The sequence below is a fragment of the Colius striatus genome, chromosome 1 (genome assembly GCF_028858725.1).
Source record: "Colius striatus isolate bColStr4 chromosome 1, bColStr4.1.hap1, whole genome shotgun sequence".
In the NCBI taxonomy this organism is placed as follows: Eukaryota; Metazoa; Chordata; class Aves; order Coliiformes; family Coliidae; genus Colius; species Colius striatus.
The window spans coordinates 77,653,524-77,672,911 of record NC_084759.1 but is presented as its reverse complement, the minus strand read 5'-3'; the positions used below and the strand labels follow the sequence as shown (position 1 = coordinate 77,672,911).

The 19,388-nt window shown below is 40.5% G+C and overlaps 1 protein-coding gene across 2 annotated transcripts; it reads left to right on the top strand.

The window, feature by feature from the left end:
- The first annotated feature begins 1,536 nt into the window (after positions 1-1,536).
- On the top strand, positions 1,537-17,007 carry ASB11 (ankyrin repeat and SOCS box containing 11). Of its 2 annotated transcripts, none has more exons than XM_061988560.1 (7): positions 1,537-1,714; positions 5,399-5,478; positions 8,957-9,013; positions 11,975-12,125; positions 12,274-12,408; positions 13,318-13,509; positions 16,883-17,007. In XM_061988560.1, exons 1-7 carry the CDS (start codon positions 1,537-1,539, stop codon positions 17,005-17,007), a joined length of 918 nt encoding a protein of 305 aa, XP_061844544.1. The 2 variants fall into 2 exon arrangements, with proteins under 2 accessions (XP_061844544.1, XP_061844543.1); XM_061988559.1 differs by having other exon boundaries at positions 8,906-9,013.
- Positions 17,008-19,388: the final 2,381 nt, after the last annotated feature.

Sequence of the window (19,388 nt, the reverse complement as noted above, 5' to 3'; positions counted from 1 at the left end):
ATTCTATGAAGGAAGGTTGTACATAATATTTATGTAAGATGTTAATATATGGGCAAAAATGTAATGCCTTGGTTCAATTCAGAGTTTTAGAAAAATTAACTCCCTTGAAAAATGAAAAAATACCTTTAGGCTTTTTTTTCAGCCTGTCCCCACATATGTTTTAGTCCACCTGAGAGCATGGATTGCTGGAGACATCGAGGTACTAAACCAGCTGTATTTCTACAAAACAAATCAAATTGCATCTAAAATCTCCAAGGAAAGAAAATGATGTAAAGTTTCCTTCTGCATATCCATCATCTCCTTGGGATCTGTAAAAGATGAGAGTCATCCCTCACTTTCCCTTGACAGGTGTGTAAATCAAAGGGTAAGAGAACTTGTGCAAGGAGGGGATTCAAAGAAAGAAAGAAATCAATCTCCCTCCTGCTGTGAATATAGAAAAAAAAGACCTCGAATGCTGTGCCTAGTTTTGTGCCCCTCTCTACAAGAAGGACACTGAGGTGCTTTAGAGGATACAGAGGTGGGATATCAAGCTAGTAAAGGATTTAGAGCACGTCTCATAGGAGGAATGGCTGAAGGATCTGAGGCTGTTTAGCCTGGAGAAAAGAAGGCTCAGGGGAGACCTTATTGCTCTCTACAGCTACCAGAGAGGAAGGACAAAGGCTGCACTCAATGATCTTAAAAGCCTCTTCTAGCCAATTCTATGATTCCATGATTCTAAGAAAAGTTTAAATGAAAAGAAGAGCTGGTATTCAATTAATTATATATATATAAAAAATCTATACTCTATGACAGCTACTTGCATTCAGAAAGAAAAAAAGGCTATTAAAAAAAGGATGTATGTTTACATTCAAATATGACACCTTTGAATCAATGATGTATAATGAAAAATATTTATATTCTTTCAAAACAGTAAGATGATGTTTGCAAGGGATATTAATTGACACCATTCTTTATCCCTTAGTGATGGAAAAATACCAGGAAGTTATCATGTGTTTCTTAATACACACCTGCAATATACTTTTTTCCCTCCTGGAACAAGTTTGACTTCTTAGCCCTAGCTTTGAAAATATGTGGTTTTATTTCAGATTCTTTCATAGTAATGCTTTTCTTTGATATGCCTGCCTTTGTTCTCTATTCGAGTACCAGCAAGACCTGTTACCAAGAATGGAAAGATAGAAAAATATTCTTTTTGCAGTATCCCTAAACAATTTCTGCAACATTACCTATGCAGCCTTAGTAAATGGAATTGCTTCATCAAAAAATAAATATAATGTGGACGTATAGATTTTCAGCTGGTATAGAAGCCACTATCTAAGATTTTCTGTTTGTTTCCTGTATGGCACAGGGTGTTCAAATTCTCTTATCCTTAGTATTGTTATTCAGTATCAAATAGCCCACACCAAATAACACCAGAATGTATTTTTGGTAACTGATGAGCAGCAGGGTCTAGAGGGTTTAAAATAGAAGACATATGATAGCAAGAATAGCCCGGTGTAGCTTAGCAAACCTGAAAAACTATTCAAAGAGCAAACGAAAATGGAGGGCAGTTCAGTACTCCATGGTTTCACTAACATTTATTTTGCCATTTTTGCTTTGTTTTGTTTCAAGCTTTTAATTAAGATTTCCTTGGCTTTGCTGACACACTTCTATATTGTTAAAGGCAATAGAAAAGAGGCTGCCAGGATAGCAGAAGAGATCTATGGAATAGTCCCAGGTAAAGTAAAAATATGGACATTCTAACATTTAAATATATATTTGCTACATTTTTGTAACTTGAAGATTTAAATAATTGAGTTGCCATGAAATGAGGGAACTGTCACTGAATGCATGGGTGAATGTTTTAACCTGAAGTGCTTTCTATTTCTGGGATCTTTGCAGTGTCAGTATGTGTTGGCATGATTTAGGTGTGCAAAATATGAGACTCCAACAATTACCCAGCTAGAATGAGGACAACATTTACTCAAGGAATGATGGTAAACAAAAATATTGTTCTCAGAAGCAAAGCATTTTTTATAGGGAGTTGCAGATGGATTTACTAAATAGCTAACTTTATTTCCAGCGAATATTTAGGGAAGTTTTATTTTGTTGATTTTCTGAAAGGAGATACTAGTATACTAATACTATATAACTAATGACTTTCAGAATTGAAGCCAAGAACTCCTGTTTTGTTAAATCATATGGTAAAAATGAAGACAACTAAAATTAATCTGAAAAGTACTCATCATGGGAATATACTGTACTTAGTAGCCCATTTGTTTGGATTTTTTCCAACTGATTTCACTCTTTCACATCACTGCCATAACAATCAGTAGACACGAGTTTGCATGTCTGGTAATTCCACTTATTAGAATGACCCAGTATTCTAAGTTTATTACTGATGAGGACACATTTTCCTACTCGAAGGTTCTTATCAGTGTTGTGACATCACAGATTTTTGTGACGCATTTTTGGGCACTTGTTTCATGATCAAGAGAGCAGCCATGAACAGGCACATGAACGTGAACAGAGCATCGGTGGTGTGAGGTGGCCACCCAAAGCAGAGAGATTAAAATCTAGGCAAAAGAAACACTGCAGCAAAACATCTTTAACAAAGGCTTTATATATAGCCATGTCTGAGGTTTTAATTTATCTGTTATTCTCCAGAGTATAATTCCAGTCATTTACTGCTGCCATTTTGTTCCAAGTGCCTTCATGCAACTGTAATCAGACATTACTGCTGAAGAGCAGCTCTGCAGAGAGAGACCTGGGAGTGCTGATTGATAATAAACTAAATATGAGTCAGCAATGTGCCCTCGTGGCCAACAAGGCCAATGGAATCCTGGGATGCATCATGAAGAGTGTGGCCAGCAGGTCAAGGGAGGTTCTGCTCCCCCTCTACTCTGCCCTGGTGAGGCCTCATCTGGAGTCCTGTGTCCAGTTCTGGGCTCCTCAGCTCAAGAGGGAGAGAGAACTTCTGGAGAGAATCCAGTGCAGGGCTCCCAAGATCATCAGGGGACTGGAACATCTTTCATATGAGGAAAGGCTGCGAGAACTGGGGCTGTTTAGTCTAGAGAAGAGGAGATTGAGAGGAGACCTTATTAACATTTGTAAATATCTAAAGGGTGGGTATCAGGAGGTTGGGACATCCCTTTTTTCTATAGTAGCTAGTAACAGGACAAGGGGTAATGGGATGAAGCTGGAACACAAAAAGTTCCACTTAAACATAAGAAAAAACTATTTCACTGTGAGGGTGATGGAGCCCTGGCACAGGCTGCCCAGAGGGGTTGTGGAGTCTCCTTCCTTGGAAGTCTTCAAGACCCTCCTGGACATGTTCCTATGCGACCTGATCTAGGTGACCCTGCTTCTTCACGGGGGTTGGACTGGATGATCTCTAAAAGTCCCTTCCAACCCCTACTATTCTATGATTCTATGTGGCAAACAACATTTTTTCCTTCTTGCAGGTTCTTATTGAAGTGCCTCAAAATTTAGCAGACCACAATGTATTTTTATCTGCGAGATGCCATTTGCAAAAAGATATTAAGGGTAATCTTACCAAACATAAGATCATGTGATGCTGTTGCTGGGGCACTATATTGGATTACAGGTGGAACTTCACAGCTTTTTCTCTTAGCAGTGAAGTAGTGTAGCAGCAGCAGCAGGGCTGTTTAGTTTAACAGTAGGCTTTTAAAAAGACATTGTGTTTTCAGACATGTCACTTGCAACTATGAAGGGAAGACGTGCCCCATATGGGAACTATATTTGCCACACATTTCAAGGAGGTAGGTTGGTGTGGTTAGCATGGAAGTATGCAGCAGCATGTGTTTTCATGGTGAGGTATGTGTGTGCATACACATGTATGCATGTGGTATGCACTTGAACATGCCATACTATATGCATAAAGGTTAAATAAGGCACTGTAGCTCAGTTATCTGAGTTACTTCATAATCTTTTGGCTGGATAAAGGCACTGTGTTTTGTCATTTGCCATATCTTCTAACTTTCTGATTTCAGAAGTTCTTCTAGCTTGCTTGTTTCAGTCACCAGCATGATGAGGGGATGGGGGGCTTTCCAATATTTTCAGGAAAATAATTTTGGAGTCCCTACCTACCTAGTTCTTGTTTCTGTCATTTTGCCTGGTTCATCCTATATGGTCCTTAGAAGCCTGGTGATATATTGTGCTGACTGGTTTTTCTATGTCAGCTTCCTGCCTTAGGAGCCTCGGGAACAGCTCCTTAAACAAATGGAAATGAAAGTAGTAACTCGTTAAAACTATAACCCTGTGAGCTGAAGTGCATCTTGGTTCTCAGGTAACAAAGGGAGAGCCATTTGGCCCAGGCTGAAGCCTCTGCTATGTCCTTGGCATCAAGTCTCCAGGGATGTGTCTGTCCCTCTCATTGATTTCTCCCTGCCTCAGATAACATCTGAAATGGAGATAGATCACCCTTTCCATTCTGTCTGATGTGCAGTGTAGCTGAAAAAATTAAGCAGGACAAGGGTTTCAAATGCAGTACTCATGGGGTTGTTGTACAACAGAGCATGAATACAAACATTGGTATTTCTTCTGTCCTGTGGCACTGTAAATGTATCTGGCCTTTAAAGACATACTTACTACACACTGTGGTGCTGTATGGTTATAAATTTTAATATAGGACAAGTAAATTTGCTCTCCACTTGAGTTGCAGGGATTTAACCTGGGCTGACTGTGCCTAAAGAGGTATCTAGGCTAAGGATTTCTTTTTCTTGGCACACGAAGCGATTAAGATAAGAAAAAGGCAAGTTAGGCATGAAGGAGTCTGAACAGTTCAACAACTCAAAATGATTAAAGAAGAAAAGTAAAGCCTCAAGCAGAATTTATTTTTCCATGTCTTTTCTGAAACCTTCCAGTGAGGAGGATAAAACCTGTTACCTGGTAGTCAGAGCTGGAGGATATTATTTATGAAATTGTCAGTTCAGGAAATGAAACTGCCAGGAACGTGCCAGAACTCATTTGATGGACAACCCATCACCATGTCTCCCTGCTATGTGTCTCCTAGGAAAGTGCTAGAGAAGCTGGAATACGATTTGAGACAAAAGCTCCCTAGGAAAGATGGAGACTGATAAGGTTTTGAATAGGAGAATTTCCGGGCTCTGAAGTTCCTGGGTGAGGCCCAGCAGCAATAAACTCCTGGTCTTTGATGAAGCATATTTTTAGCCATTTCTAGAAGTTTTACCAAGAAGCTTTTGCTTTGGTCCCTTAGTGAGCAGCCAGCTTTCTCAGGAGTGCTGAGCCCTCAGCTACTTTGCTGAAATCAATTTATCTAACAGTTTCATTGATGACTCGACATTGATTTCAGTCCTGATTTGCATTTACATGGAGCTGGCTATTTCCTGTCCTGCCAGGATCTGCTTTTGCTGCTTACCTTATCCATTTGCTCTTTCAGACACCTGGGCAGACAGATCCCCTCTTCATGAAGCTGCCTTCCAAGGACGCCTTCTGACTTTGAAAACCTTGATTGCACAGGTAAAAGCCCACAAGTAAAGAAAAGGTTTGGAAGAAGCATAGTTTCTGTTGAATTGCGTTGGTGAGCTGGTAATAAATTTCATCAGGGCATAAAAAAAGGAATAGTAGAAATAATACCTTTGCATGTATGTCTTTGGGCATGCATTAGTTTGCTTAGTTAGGATGATGAAGACAAGCCCAGGACAAAGACTGTTTGATAAACAATGATCTTTGGGCTCTTTCTAAATGATAAACTGTGCAAACTCGACTTGGGAGTAGGGGAAGTCTATATATCAGCTTTTAAAAAAATCAGTAGAAAGCTGTAAAGTACATCTTGCTTTATAAAACAGATCTTCCTAAGGAGAGAGCTGTCAGTCTTATTTCTTCTTGAACCAAGAGCTCAGGTGAAAGAGAGGACAAAAGAGCACACTAGAAAGGACAAATAGCTAGATATGGTAGCGAGCAGTTGCAGAAGGACAGGTTATGATTCTTCATGCTTTGTCAACCATCTTCCTTACCACCTTTGTTTAAACTCAGTGCCATCATTTGGCATGAATGAGGAGTTCCCTCACCTTTGCTACAGGGCATTTAATTCCCATTTAATTAATGCATTCACGGAGCATAAGCTCCATGACTTGTCCTTCAGACTTTTTATATTCAGAGTAAATAATTTTCACCAGTGAGGCCACAGACAAATGGACAACGTCCTCAAGGAATGGAGCTGCCAATGTGAAAATTTCCACTCCAGATATCTATTGATGAATGGTGGCAGCTAAAAAGAGTTACTATTTACAAAAAATATTCCCCCTCCTATTTTCTGATCCCTCTTTCCTTCACTTGCTGATACCAAATTATTTTTATGGAAAATAAAGTGATGGAGGCTAGTGATAACAAGGAAGAGAGCTCATCCATTCAGGGCTTTGCTGGTTTTCTGACCCTCTCTATCTCCATTTATGTTGACCTTACATCATCTGATTGGTAGGGCACCCTGTGTTGTGGTTATACATCATTTAGTCAATCTACCCTTTCTCCTTTTCCAGAAGACATTTAATTTTGGGAGTGAAGGATGAGGGTCCTTGCTGATGAAAAGAGATCAAGGCAGCAATATCTGTAAAGGTTGAGTTGGAGATGATTCACCACAGTTTGATAAATGTAGGGATGAAGCTGTTCATGGAGCAGCATAATCATTGTTCAATTGCTTCAAATATAGTTGCTCTACTAGCTTAAAATAAAACACAAAGCTATACTTTAAAATATATGTGGGGCACTCAGAAGACTCTGCTGTAGGACCATAGCTTTCAAGAAAGCTAGTGAGGCTTCTGCTCCCCAGAGGATGCCAGGACACAAGGGCACAATGGAGTGATGGAATTTTTTAAGAGCTCAACAACTCAAAAGTAGCTGTTCCAACACCAAAAGAAGAGTCTGATTTTTCACATACACTGGGAAAATTTTAGAACCACCTGAAAAAAAGGTTTAATGTGAGCAGTGTTTGTCCAACAGATATAGTAAGGTCTATAACTTGATCATAATTTCATAATAAAACAAAATGCTCTTTCTCCTTTCACTTCCCATGACTGAGCTTCATTTTTGAAACATATGTGTCTGAATAATAATTGAGATTATCTCTCCACTTCTTATCAGGAATACCTCAAAGACATTCCTCTAGAAGGATGAATATGCTAATCATTTGAGTATGAAACACCAGTATAATTAGAAAATGGAATAATTTCAACTTTTTTTTTCAAGGTTTGAACTATTCCCACAGCAGTTATGTGACGTACAGCAAATTTTTCATGACAGCTTCTGGATTAATAATGCTTTCACATAACTGAAAAACAATTGTTTTTCTGTCATGCAATTTCTACCTTATAGTGGTTACAGTGGCTGTTTTTAATGCTTATTGCATGGGGACTGGTGACTTTTAGAGTGTTACGCTGCTGACAAAGTGATTTCTGCCCATTGTTTGCTACTACTTAACCAAAAAAGTGCATTGCTGCCATCTGGTGAATTGCTTGGCTTATAGCACTTCAAGTAGAGACTAACTGCTAACACAAGACATCAAGAGGAAACTAGAGCTGCTTCCAGGCCTGTACTCACACATGGTGGTAAAATCTTAATGGCCAGGAGACTTAGCTGCAAAACAGGGAAAACACATATGCAATTGCTTTTCCCTTTTTGACCATGGAATCGTTTTGATTGGAAAAGACCTTTAAGATCAAGTCTAACTGCTAACCTAACACTGCCAAGCCCACCACTAAACCATGTCCCTCAGCACCTCATGTACATGGCTTTTAAATACCTCCAGGGAAGGTGACTCCACCACTTCCCTGGGTAGCCTATGCCAGTGTCTAACAACCCTCTTAGTGAAAAAGTTCTTGCTAATATCCAACCTAAATCTCCCCTAGCATGACTTGAGACCATTTCCTCTTGTTCTATTATTTATTACTTGGGATTTCTGTTTGTGCAAGAATAAATGTAAGTTCTGTCATTTGGTGAAATAACTGCATTAAGATATTTGTAAATTATAGTTCTTTATTCCAGTGTAAAACATTTCCTGGGTGGTCAAATAAGATTAACTGGTTTGCGGGTGGGTTTTGTCTCACCTGTCTTATGGGTTTACTAGGTACTTACCACTTCTGAGTACAACACAGTGGGCACACTATATACTCAGTGGAAGTATTTTTAGGACATAATTAATCTGTCTGATGAGAAACAGCTGGTTTAGCATGGGGTGAATCATACCCTAGGGGAGCCTATTTCTCCCCATTGAAGGAGCCAACAGCTCCAGCTGAGGTCCTGATACCTGTGCCAGAGGCATCCCTGTTCAAGGAGGTGACTCCCACCATCTGTAGCTCAGAATCACAGAATGATAGAGATTGGAGGGAACTTCTAAGGATCATCTTGTCCAACCCTCTTCTTAGCAGGTTCACCTCAGTCACACAGGAACATATCCAAATGAGTTTGAAAAACAGAGGGAACACCACATGCTCCCTGGGCAGGCTGTGCCAGGGCTGCTTCACCCTCACAGGAAAGAAGTTTTCCCTCATTTTTAAGTGGTCTGTTTTGTGTTCCAATTTACATCCTTCACCCCTAGTCCTGTCACTGGACACTACAGTACTGCCCCATCCTCCTGAGATCCACCCTTTAAGTACTTAACATCACTCTTACAAGATAAAGGACTGTGATGTCTTTCCAGCAATTGACTGTGCATTGTAAAGAAGTAGAAATAGGAGACATAACTTGTCCTTGTTTCCTCTTGGACCCCATCATGAGCTTTAGGGATGAGTGCTGAAGCACTGAACAACATTAATCCAACCTGTGGACTTTCCCTGGACACACATGCAGCAGCACAGTTCTCATCCACCACAGTCTGACTATCCTTTGCACCCACATGAGCCTTGGGGCTTGGGCAGGCCTTTTCCCTCATGCTCCTCACCATGCTTTGCAGGGATTCAATGTGAACCTGGTGACAGTAGACCATGTATCAGCTCTCCACGAGGCCTGCCTGGGCGGCCATGTTGCCTGTGCGAAGGTGCTGCTAGAGAATGGCGCTCAGGTGAGTCCTGGGGATGTGGGTACCTGGAGCATAGCTGTCAGGGGATGTCAGGAGGGCTGTCAATGTGGCATGGACAGGATGCAGATAAACAGGAGCCTTGCTGGCAGAAACAGGGAAAAATAAACCAGTAGTTTGTTTCTATGTCCTTACCCCAGTGGCTGCTTGGGACACACTTGTTCTGTTTTGTTTTCCTCTGTATGCAAAATATAGTCACAATTGATGGAAAAGTAACGAATCACAGAATCATAGACTTGTTTCAGTTGGGAAAGACCTTTAATATCATAAAATTCAACTACTAACCTGACACTGCCAAAACCACTATTAAACCACGTCCTTCAGCACCTCATCTATACGTATTTTGAATATCTCCAGGAATGGTGACTCTACCACCTTTCTGGACAGATATTCCAATGCTTAACAACCCTCTTGAGCCCATTTCCTCATGTCTTGTCATTCATTAAATGGGAGAAGAAACCAACTTCCACCTCACTACAACCTCCTTTCAGGTAGCTGTAGAGAGTGATCATGTCTCCCCTCATCCTCCTCTACCCCAGGCTAAACATCCCCAGCTCCTTCAGCTGAATGAGAGATGCTAGATGAAAATAACCTTGGAGAATATGACTTAGCCCCCTTTTTTTTTTTTAACCCCCTTAATGAACACTGGGATTGCCTCTGGTTTTCTGTGGGATGAAATGGGAATCTAACATAAGCAAAAATAGATATACTTGAAGCAATGAAATATTTTATCTGTTAATAAAATAACATTTTCCCCAGTGGGATCTAAAGTAGAATACCTATTTACAATGTAGATATGTGAATGGTTGAAATATATATAGATAATTTCATTCATCTGGATTTTTATGTGGCAAGCAACTGAGCAACAGAAAAATAGACAATCAAGCTATTCTCTGCAGAAGAAAATGTATTCATTAACTTCCTAAAATGTATGTCAAATTTCAATCCTTTAAAAAGATGAAAGAAAAATACTTTTCTGAAGAGTTTTACTTAATTTTAATGTATTAATTATAAAAGCGTTGCCTTTTTGTAACTTAGAGAATTATCTCTGAACTATCTATTGCTTTCCTAATAAGGCAGCCTATACCTGGTATAATATATAGCTCTCATGGCTTTTTGTTTTTTTGTTTAACCCCGCTCTCTATTTGTGAATAAAGACAACAGCTTGTTGTATTATTTCTGGGAGAAAACGTGCCATTCTGCTGCACTCTACTCTGCTCTTTTTTATTTCCATTTTTTACCAAACCATTTACTCCACATCTGTCTTACAATTCTTTCCTCCTTTACCAGTTAAAGCAATGGCCAGTGAAGAAGGAAACCAAAGGGTAATTTTTCTTTGCCTATCTCCCTGTTTACCTTTGGTTATCAGCTTGCCTGTATCACTGGCTTTGTTGTGAAATGGTGCTGATATAAACCCCTGATGCTTCCAGTACCAAAGCCACATCTACCTGATGACACTGGGAGGAGGTGGAGGGCAGTCCTGGGCTATAGGGCTGCAGGATCTAATCTGACATAAAAACAGATACACCCAAGGCATAACCAGTCTTTCACTGTTTTAGAAGCTGTATAGGATGAGAGATAGTTTAGCTCTGCAATTGATAGAAGGGGAGGGAGATCAAGCAAGAGGCTGAGATCTGTATTAATGACAGTGTTTAAACAGTCTTAGTTGGAGCTTGCAATTTCAGGCAAGAGCAAGTTGCATTTTGGGCTCCAAATCTGAGCAGACAGCTTTCCCTCATGCTACGGCAGCTGGTATCTCCCCCTATGATGCCAGCTTGCCCACCTCCTGACCCTGTCGTGATTATTTTCAAGCCAGAATTGTTCCCTACACTGGTTTTCTGTGAAAGTGAGCAGGCAGAGGAGGCACTAAGGAACAGGGACTGACTCTACCAGTGCACCTGCTTAATCTGCAAGTGCAGCTTCTCATGGGGGAGTGTGGCCTCACACTGGCTGCTGTATGGTTGGAATCTGCTGAGGACAGCAAGGACTGAAATACTGGAAATAGCAAGGACTGGCTTGTAATTGTGGGAAAAATGCTTTGTGGGAAAAGGAGTTAACTCATACAGCATTGAAACCAAATCATCAGTTCGAATGGACAAAGACAAATAATATCTAGGAAGGTATCAAGTGCAGAAGGTCCATGTCTGAATTATTCAGAATAAACAAATGAGTTCTTAAATATCATTACCTTTCTCTGCTTTAAAGGCAAAATATCTTGCTAGTTAAATTGTATGAGTTCAGATATTTCTATCCTGGTGCCCTTTGCAATGTGGCTCCTGTGCTTGCACTGGTAGCAGAGTCTTCCGACTTCCATGATATCCTAGAACTTCTCCAGTCCTTCATCTTCCATCTCATATCCTCTTCTCCTTAATCTGGAAACCACACAAATTTCCTTGTGCTTGCATAATCCATTGCTCTTCAGTGTGCCACAGAATTAAAGAAATTCTTTAAATAAAGAAATTCTTTCTCTCTTACACACACACGCATATGAACACCAACTCTTTCAAGCTCCTTTTCTGTTCAAGGTTACAACTATGCTACACTGAAAATTTCTTTAGCTGGAAATATGTTTTCAGGTGAAAGTATTAAACATTAAGTAAATGTCTTCATTTAAAAAGAAAATATATTGTTATCTGAGCATACTCTGGCTTTGAGCTTGTGCAAAGTATATGGCCGTGAAGATGCTTAAGTTCTCCACATAAAAATAGCATTTGTTGCAGGGAGTGTTGCTGCCTTGTGGCACTAGCTATTCAGGAAAAAGGGCAGACTTCAAAGGGGAATGTTATATATGTTGTGCCACAACACACAACTCTGAAAGCTGATAACAAAATCAATTCTAAAATTAAACAAGACAAGCGTCTTTTTTTCTTCTGGTGTGCACAAGAAACATACTGCAAAGGCATTCCTCTTAAATCAAGTGATCCTGAGCATGTCTTGTTGTTCCAGGTCAATGCAGTCACCATCAATGGGATCACTCCTCTGTTTAACGCCTGCTGCAGTGGCAGCGTGGCCTGTGTCAACATGCTACTCGAATTTGGAGCCAAGCCACAGCTCAGGAGTGATCTTGCTTCACCCATTCACGAAGCAGTCAAGAGAGGTAACATTCAGGCTCTGAGTGAAGCTGACAATAACTGAGGAATACATTTTTGATTGATGTTAAAATATATTATTTAAAAAACAGCTTTTCCACAGTGGTACAAATGAATAGGCTTGGCTTATCCCCTTGGCTCTTCTTCTATCTGCAGGTCACAGGGAGTGCATGGAAATCCTTCTGGCCCATGAGGTTGACATTGACCAAGAAGACCTGCAGCATGGAACTCCTCTCTATGTGGCTTGCACGTACCAAAGGGCAGACTGTGTCAAGAAGCTTTTGCAGCTAGGTACACCTGGGAAAGGGGCTGGAAGACAGCTGTGGTGGTATGAGCCAACACTTGGTTTCATCAGGCAGCCTCTCCACTGCAAACATCATGGGTTATTTTCCCAAGAGGTATTTGGGCAACCCAAGTCTGTGAGATTTGTTTGAAGCTATTAAAAATTTCACCTGCATTCATGAAGTGATTATGATTTCCCTAGTAAAAAAAAAAAAAGTCAATAATTGTAGAAACCTCATTGAGATTGCCTGAAAGTAAAAAGAAAAGACTTTCAGTTCTCTAGGATGAGAATGGGAAGCACAAACAGTGCTGGCTAATGTTAGTGAACAAAATCAACTGCTATGATAAACTGCTATGCTAAGCATTAATGCTACCCACTTCTCAGTGGATGATGAAGACAGCAGTAAAGCTGCTTGAAAGAATAATCACTGCAGGTCCAGGCACAGCCTGGGAGCTAGCACAAATATTTTGCTGTCATTGTATACTAACTGACTTACACCTACTAGAGGTGTGGCCCTGCAGCGCTTGGAGAGCCCAGGCCAAGCATCAAACTTGCTGTGCTCCTGGAGTTATTACAAAGGTATCTATAGGGTCTTTTTCCTTTTACATAATCTGTGTTAGACTATGTTATTAACAAATTTAGAGAGCCTATGGTAGGCTTTGAACCTCAATTGGGTTGAAGGTCAAGTTGCTTAGTTCCGTCTATCCTAGATAGGGTTTAGTAGCTAAGAGGACTTTTGCCAAATAGACATTTAACCTGACATGTTTTGCACTGCTTCCACTGAGAGAAATGAGGAAGATTTGTGCACTGTCCATTCTAATTTGTTGACGCTACTTGTGGAAACAAGCCTGTGTGATACAGGTTTAGAGAATCCCTGCTGCCTCCCAGATCTTACTGTGCACTCTTGTTTAATCAAGGAGCCAATGTTAACTTGGGGAAGAGGTTAGACACCCCCCTCCATGCGGCAGCAAGGAAATCCAATGTGGAGGTAGTCGTCTTGCTGATAGACTATGGTGCTAACCTGAAATGCAGAAATGCTGAACTCAAATGTGCCCTGGATCTTGCTGTACCCAACAGTGAAGTGGAGCGGGCACTTCTGCTTCGGGAAGGTAAGGATTCCTTTCCTTTCCTTTCCTTTCCTTTCCTTTCCTTTCCTTTCCTTTCCTTTCCTTTCCTTTCCTTTCCTTTCCTTTCCTTTCCTTTCCTTTCCTTTCCTTTCCTTTCCTTTCCTTTCCTTTCCTTTCCTTTCCTTTCCTTTCCTTCCCTTCCCTTCCCTTCCCTTCCCTTCCCTTCCCTTCCCTTCCCTTCCCTTTCCCTTTCCCTTTCCCTTTCCCTTTCCCTTTCCCTTTCCCTTTCCCTTTCCCTTTCCCTTTCCCTTTCCCTTTCCCTTTCCCTTTCCCTTTCCCTTTCCCTTTCCCTTTCCCTTTCCCTTTCCCTTTCCCTTTCCCTTTCCCTTTCCCTTTCCCTTTCCCTTTCCCTTTCCCTTTCCCTTTCCCTTTCCCTTTCCCTTTCCCTTTCCCTTTCCCTTTCCCTTTCCCTTTCCCTTTCCCTTTCCCTTTCCCTTTCCCTTTCCTTTTCCCTTTCCCTTTCCCTTTCCCTTTCCCTTTCCCTTTCCCTTCCCCTCCCCTTTATCTTTCTTTTTCAAATAGAACAGTATTTATTTCCTTTACCCAAGCATATTTTTGAACTGCTTCTTTAAGTTATGCCCTATTTAAATTCTCTTAGCTTCTCTACTGCTGTCAAGCCTGCAGCACATGACACAGAAATGAGTAACAGACCTATGTCTTGTTGCTAGCTCTGCCAACAATGTCATGGAATTGGTCATATGTTCTGTACTTTCTTTTCCTGTCTACTAAAAGAAAATTATGTATCTACTGAGGACTATTAAGGATTAAAAAATTACACGAGATCATATTTTGGTGCCATTATCTTGTGTTCAACCTAACACCAAGGCTCAATGTCCTGTTTCCTGCAAAAAAAGCAACACAAGTGTGTGTGCCCTCAGTCACCAGGAGAATGTAGAGCTATTTGCTAGGTGGCTATTTAACTTCATGGCACACAGCTCTTCCATGCAGTTCATGAGGCTACAATCCCAGCACAAACCAGTAATGTCCTTTGCAGCTTAATTTCAGCCTTCCTACAGTATTTCTAATCATCTTTCCAGTCTACAGGAAAAAAATTCTGAGTAGATATTAATCTCTTGTGAAAAGGTGCATTTCACCTGTTCATACACCCAGAACTTGATGTGTCTAATAGCCATATGGATACTCCTGCCATGTGGATATGATGGATTAAGTTCCCAGCTAACCTTTGTGTTTCCCAGCTCACTGATACCCTGTTACTTTGCCTATGCCCCCTGTGGGCTAAGCTAATATGGAATGTGAGTGGTTCTACCCCATGCTGCCACCTTCCCGAGACTGCTCATTCCCTAGCAAGAAGCAAAACATGTGCATGGACAGCCCAATTCCAGCTGAAAAAGAGCTCTTGGGTGGAAAATTAATATTGTCAATGTTGTACACAGGCTTTGTGCTGGCCCTCCACACACAGATGGGTTTTAAAGAGGAAATGAAACATTGGCTTAATATCCTCTATCCTACTCCCTATCTGCATGACTTTTCATGTAAAGCTTTAATTTTTCATGTCTAAAACCTTCTGAGAGGACTTTTACTGTAATGCTTCTCACTGACTTCTTTCCCCATATCTGAGATGTTCAAACCTCCTTGTAGTTGTCCTGCTCCAGTTGCCCTGTGTGAATGACATTTTGTGTAGATAAAGATAAAGAAGAATTTGTGTAGATAAAACTTGTCACTCTCTTCTCCCTGACAGTCAGAAGGATTATTAGGGCTACCTTAGTTCCTGCTGACACTCTATATTTCAAAAATGAAGTTTCCTTCATTTCCTCATATATCTCTTTAGTACCATGTTCATATACTTTACTATATCTAACATGTGCAACAAGCCTTTTCCCCTGCTTCTGTGTTTCCAGAGGTCCTTCTGTTTGAAATGAGCACCACAAGTAGAATAGGTTTCTTTCAATACCCTGACTCTTCTGCTATGGTTACTTAGATTACTCCCTTTAACTGTTCCTCTTCTTAAAATATAAAGGATATAAAATATCTATGTTTTCCTAACTGCTTTGGAAGACGATAGCTTCTTTCTTCACTTCCAGTGATAGCAGTACAAGTACTCTCTTCTGTATTTTTTTTTTCTATCAATTTCTTCTCAGAGGGAGTATTATCAGCCTGTTTAGGCTCCTGAATTTTCTTGTAGAAAAGGCACAAACTGTGACTTTTAATTGGAAGGTATAGGGCAAGCTTTTAAGTATATATCTCTACCTCTAGCTTGCCAAATACTATTGTGATCGTCACTGTTTGGCCACAGACTGGAAGGGCAGACAGAGACAGGGCTTGAAAACTGAGTGCCTCAGCAGATGTAAAGGTTCAACCTGGTGCTGATACAGCAAGGGGAAAGCAAAAGGTAGACATGAATGTGTTCACTAGCAAGTCACTTTTGCACATTCAAGCATGGAGTTACAGAAGCAACAGAGCCTAATTTCCAGTGAGTTTGTGCCTGGTGTGGTCTTCACCTGACCTGCTGCTCAAGCCACTGCTCAAGCTGGCCTCACTGTCATCTCAATGAGTTCTCCAACAGCTTTCATACTACTGAACTCTCCAATGTTTAACAGAAGTTTTTTGTATGCAGCAAAATATCCCTCAAGGTGAAGGAAGGGCAAAAAGACCTCAATTAGTTTTGTCTTAAAACAAACAAACAAACAAACAAACAAACTTTTTTACACAGAGTGCCTTTTTGCACAAAATTTCTGTGGACTTTCTATCATCAAGAAGTTTTCCTTTCAGTCAGGCTTAATTAAAATTGGGTGATACATGAAGAAATTATTTTGAGGAACACTGGTAGGCTGATGTACCTACATAAATACTCAGAGACAGCATTGTCATGTAAAAAGGCTAAATTGCAGTTACTACCTGTCCAGGTACCTGCCAAAGCAACAGTGACTGGAAGAAGAGAGTTCTGTATATATGAACAACTGTATTTACCATATCCACCTAATTACAGCTGGTCTATGATGAGAACCTCATGGCTCTGCATAATCCCTCTGGTCTTTATCCTCAGAACACTGCTGGGAGTTGACTTATACGTTGAGGAAGGGCTATGCATCTTGACATTCTCTCTCCTCTGTGGACATCTTTATGAAGTTTTAAGTATTTGCTCAAGAAAAGATGCAGAAAACCCTGGTCATGCATGCAGAAAACGATTTTTAGTACTCATCATTTTGAAGTCACTCAACCAGCTTTGGCAACATAAATTAAATACGAACAATAATGTATTTAACACTTGCTGACTTCAGCTGGTCATTGTGTAGCGCTTGATCTGATTTGTAAATCTTTCTGGTGTCTGTTGCCTTCTGACTTACACCAGTGGTGTGGTTGGGGGTACTTGTTATTGCCTTTTTTTTTTCCCCAGGTCCTGCCAGCCTTGCCCAGCTGTGCCGGTTGTGTATCCGAAAGCATCTGGGTCGGTCGTGCCTTTACACAGTCCACAAGTTGCACCTGCCTGAGCCACTTGAGAATTTTCTCCTTTATCGATAAGTCTGTGACTATATTTTCACTGGAAAAGAAGGAGGAACAAATGGTTGTTTACTCCTAAATTATTACGTCAAAGAGAAAAAAAATATCAAAGACATCATTTACTGTCTGCTTTGGATAACAAACATTAGCTGCTATGTGACAGTGCAAATGGAAAACATGTTTTCACAGACAGTGGAGGATGTTATGGATATGGTTCCCTCACAGCCACATCCACTTATGCCAGCCTAAGAAATTGTAGTTTGTGAGTACCTCACTTGACATATGTTTGCAGACATACGTGCACACATTCACCCACACACAGGCGCACAGAGAGATTTCCCCTGTATTTAGTGCTATATTTATTCATGTAATATCTCTTCAGCTTCTTCCTCTTGCCTATACAGTCTCACTATCAAAATCAAGGTAGTGGCTGTTATTCTTCCACTAATATCATGATGAAAGCCTTCAGTGCCCAGCATCAGGCATATATAATATATTGCGCAGCTTTTGTCAGCATTGACTTCACACCCTGCCATCTCTTTCCTATAGTCTAGTGGAGGTGTAGCAATTTCTAGCAGGCTCTGTCTGTCCAGACACTGTACATGGCCCTGAGCCCAGCTGTCCCTGATGCTAGTGCATCTTGTTCTCCTAAGTGCAAGTCCTGTTACCGAAGAGGATGTGGGCATTTGGAGTAAGCACATGAAAATGTCTGAAAGTCTTAAAAACTCCTTCATCTCTTCTGAAAACAAACAAACAAACCAACAAATCTCTCCTGCCACCTGAGATCTGGCTGTGTTTTTTATCTGAATAATTTTTGTTAGCTGAATTTCATGGCAGAACTGCAAATGTTTTCATAGGCACACTAGGTCATCTTTCAATGTCTGTCCTTTTCAAGGTTTAAAGATAAGCAAAGGAATGAGTTGTTGCTTTTCTTTCAGACTTTGCATTCTTTGATGTCTCTCAAGATAAATCTTCAGACTCTAAAGCAGGAAAAAATCAGGGCTTCTGAGGATGGTTGTGCATCATTTGAATGTTCTTCTTAATGGATCACCAGGAGGAGAAGTTTGCAGATTTGTCTGCTCCCTCATTCCTTACTCTAGAAGCTTTGTCACCTTCCTGTGGGAAGGGATTTTTAGAGTGTCATGGCTTTGTCCAACATGTTATTAGTTTAAATATTGTCAAGGTTAACAGCTTGGACACAGTAGAGCTAAAAATGCTGACCTCTTTGAGCTGGTAAATATGGGATCCAGCAAGTGATGTGATGCCTTCATGGTTCTGTAAAAATTTGTTTAGGTTTTTTTGTGGAAGTCTTTCTGAGGGCAGAAATGTTTCTTCAGACTTGAGTTTTGGTAAACATCTGAAATGAGATAGACAATAATGTTTCACTAGTTGTAGTAAAATGGGAAGCAGAGTTAAAAGGAGTGTCCATCCCCACTTAGCTCAACCATACAGGTCCAAGAGGCTGATCACACACTTGCAGGCTATGAGATATAGTGAGCTATGCGCACTGGTACTAATTTTCACTGCCCATGCTTCTTAAGTTGGTAGGAATTGGCCTGCTGGAGCCTGAATATGGGATTGGCTTCCAGCAATCTTCGAGCACTCGTCCCTGCTCCAGCAGCAACCTCTCTGGTTTGATGCTAATCCCTCCATTTCACCATGATAGTCTCCCTGAGACATAGATCTAACATTTCCTGTACCTTCTTATGGTTAATTTAGCACAAGTAAGATAAATTGTGCTCCCAGGAGTTCATGATACTGGATCTGCAATGTTACAGCCAAAAATGAATGTAGTTTTCAACCTGTGTTTGAAACTGAACGCCGACAGCAAGAGCTATTGCCCATGAAGTTGTCAGTGACATGAATGGCCTAGTATAACACAGCATATCACAAATCTCAGATATTTAAAGTCTAAAATTCTCAAGAGCCTCTGAAAATCAAATACTACCAAGAAGGAAATGTCTATATTAATCTGATGTCAACAGATCTCTCTCTCTCTTATCTTTACTACTGGCTCACCTGCTCTGTTTATAAAGTGGAAGTCATGATACTATCCACTATCTAAATAGACAGAGCCTCAGCTGTGTGGATTGTCACACTTGCATTGCAATTATGGAGCTAAGGCAATTTATGGGATCTATTTCAGAATGTGTAATGCTGAATTGATTTCCTACTGCAATCATCAATGAAAGCACTATTTCACTTGCATAGGATTTTAAATTGAAAAAATGTGTCTCCATTAAGGATGAAAAGTCTATTCGGCATCTCAGAAAGGTTTATGTTAAGCACCAGAAGCTGCCCTATATTTATTGCTGATCTTAGCTTCCCATCAAAAAATCACATCAATTTTGCTTTCTGTTAGATATCATTCTTCCTGAAATTCTATACATCAGAGAGTCTTG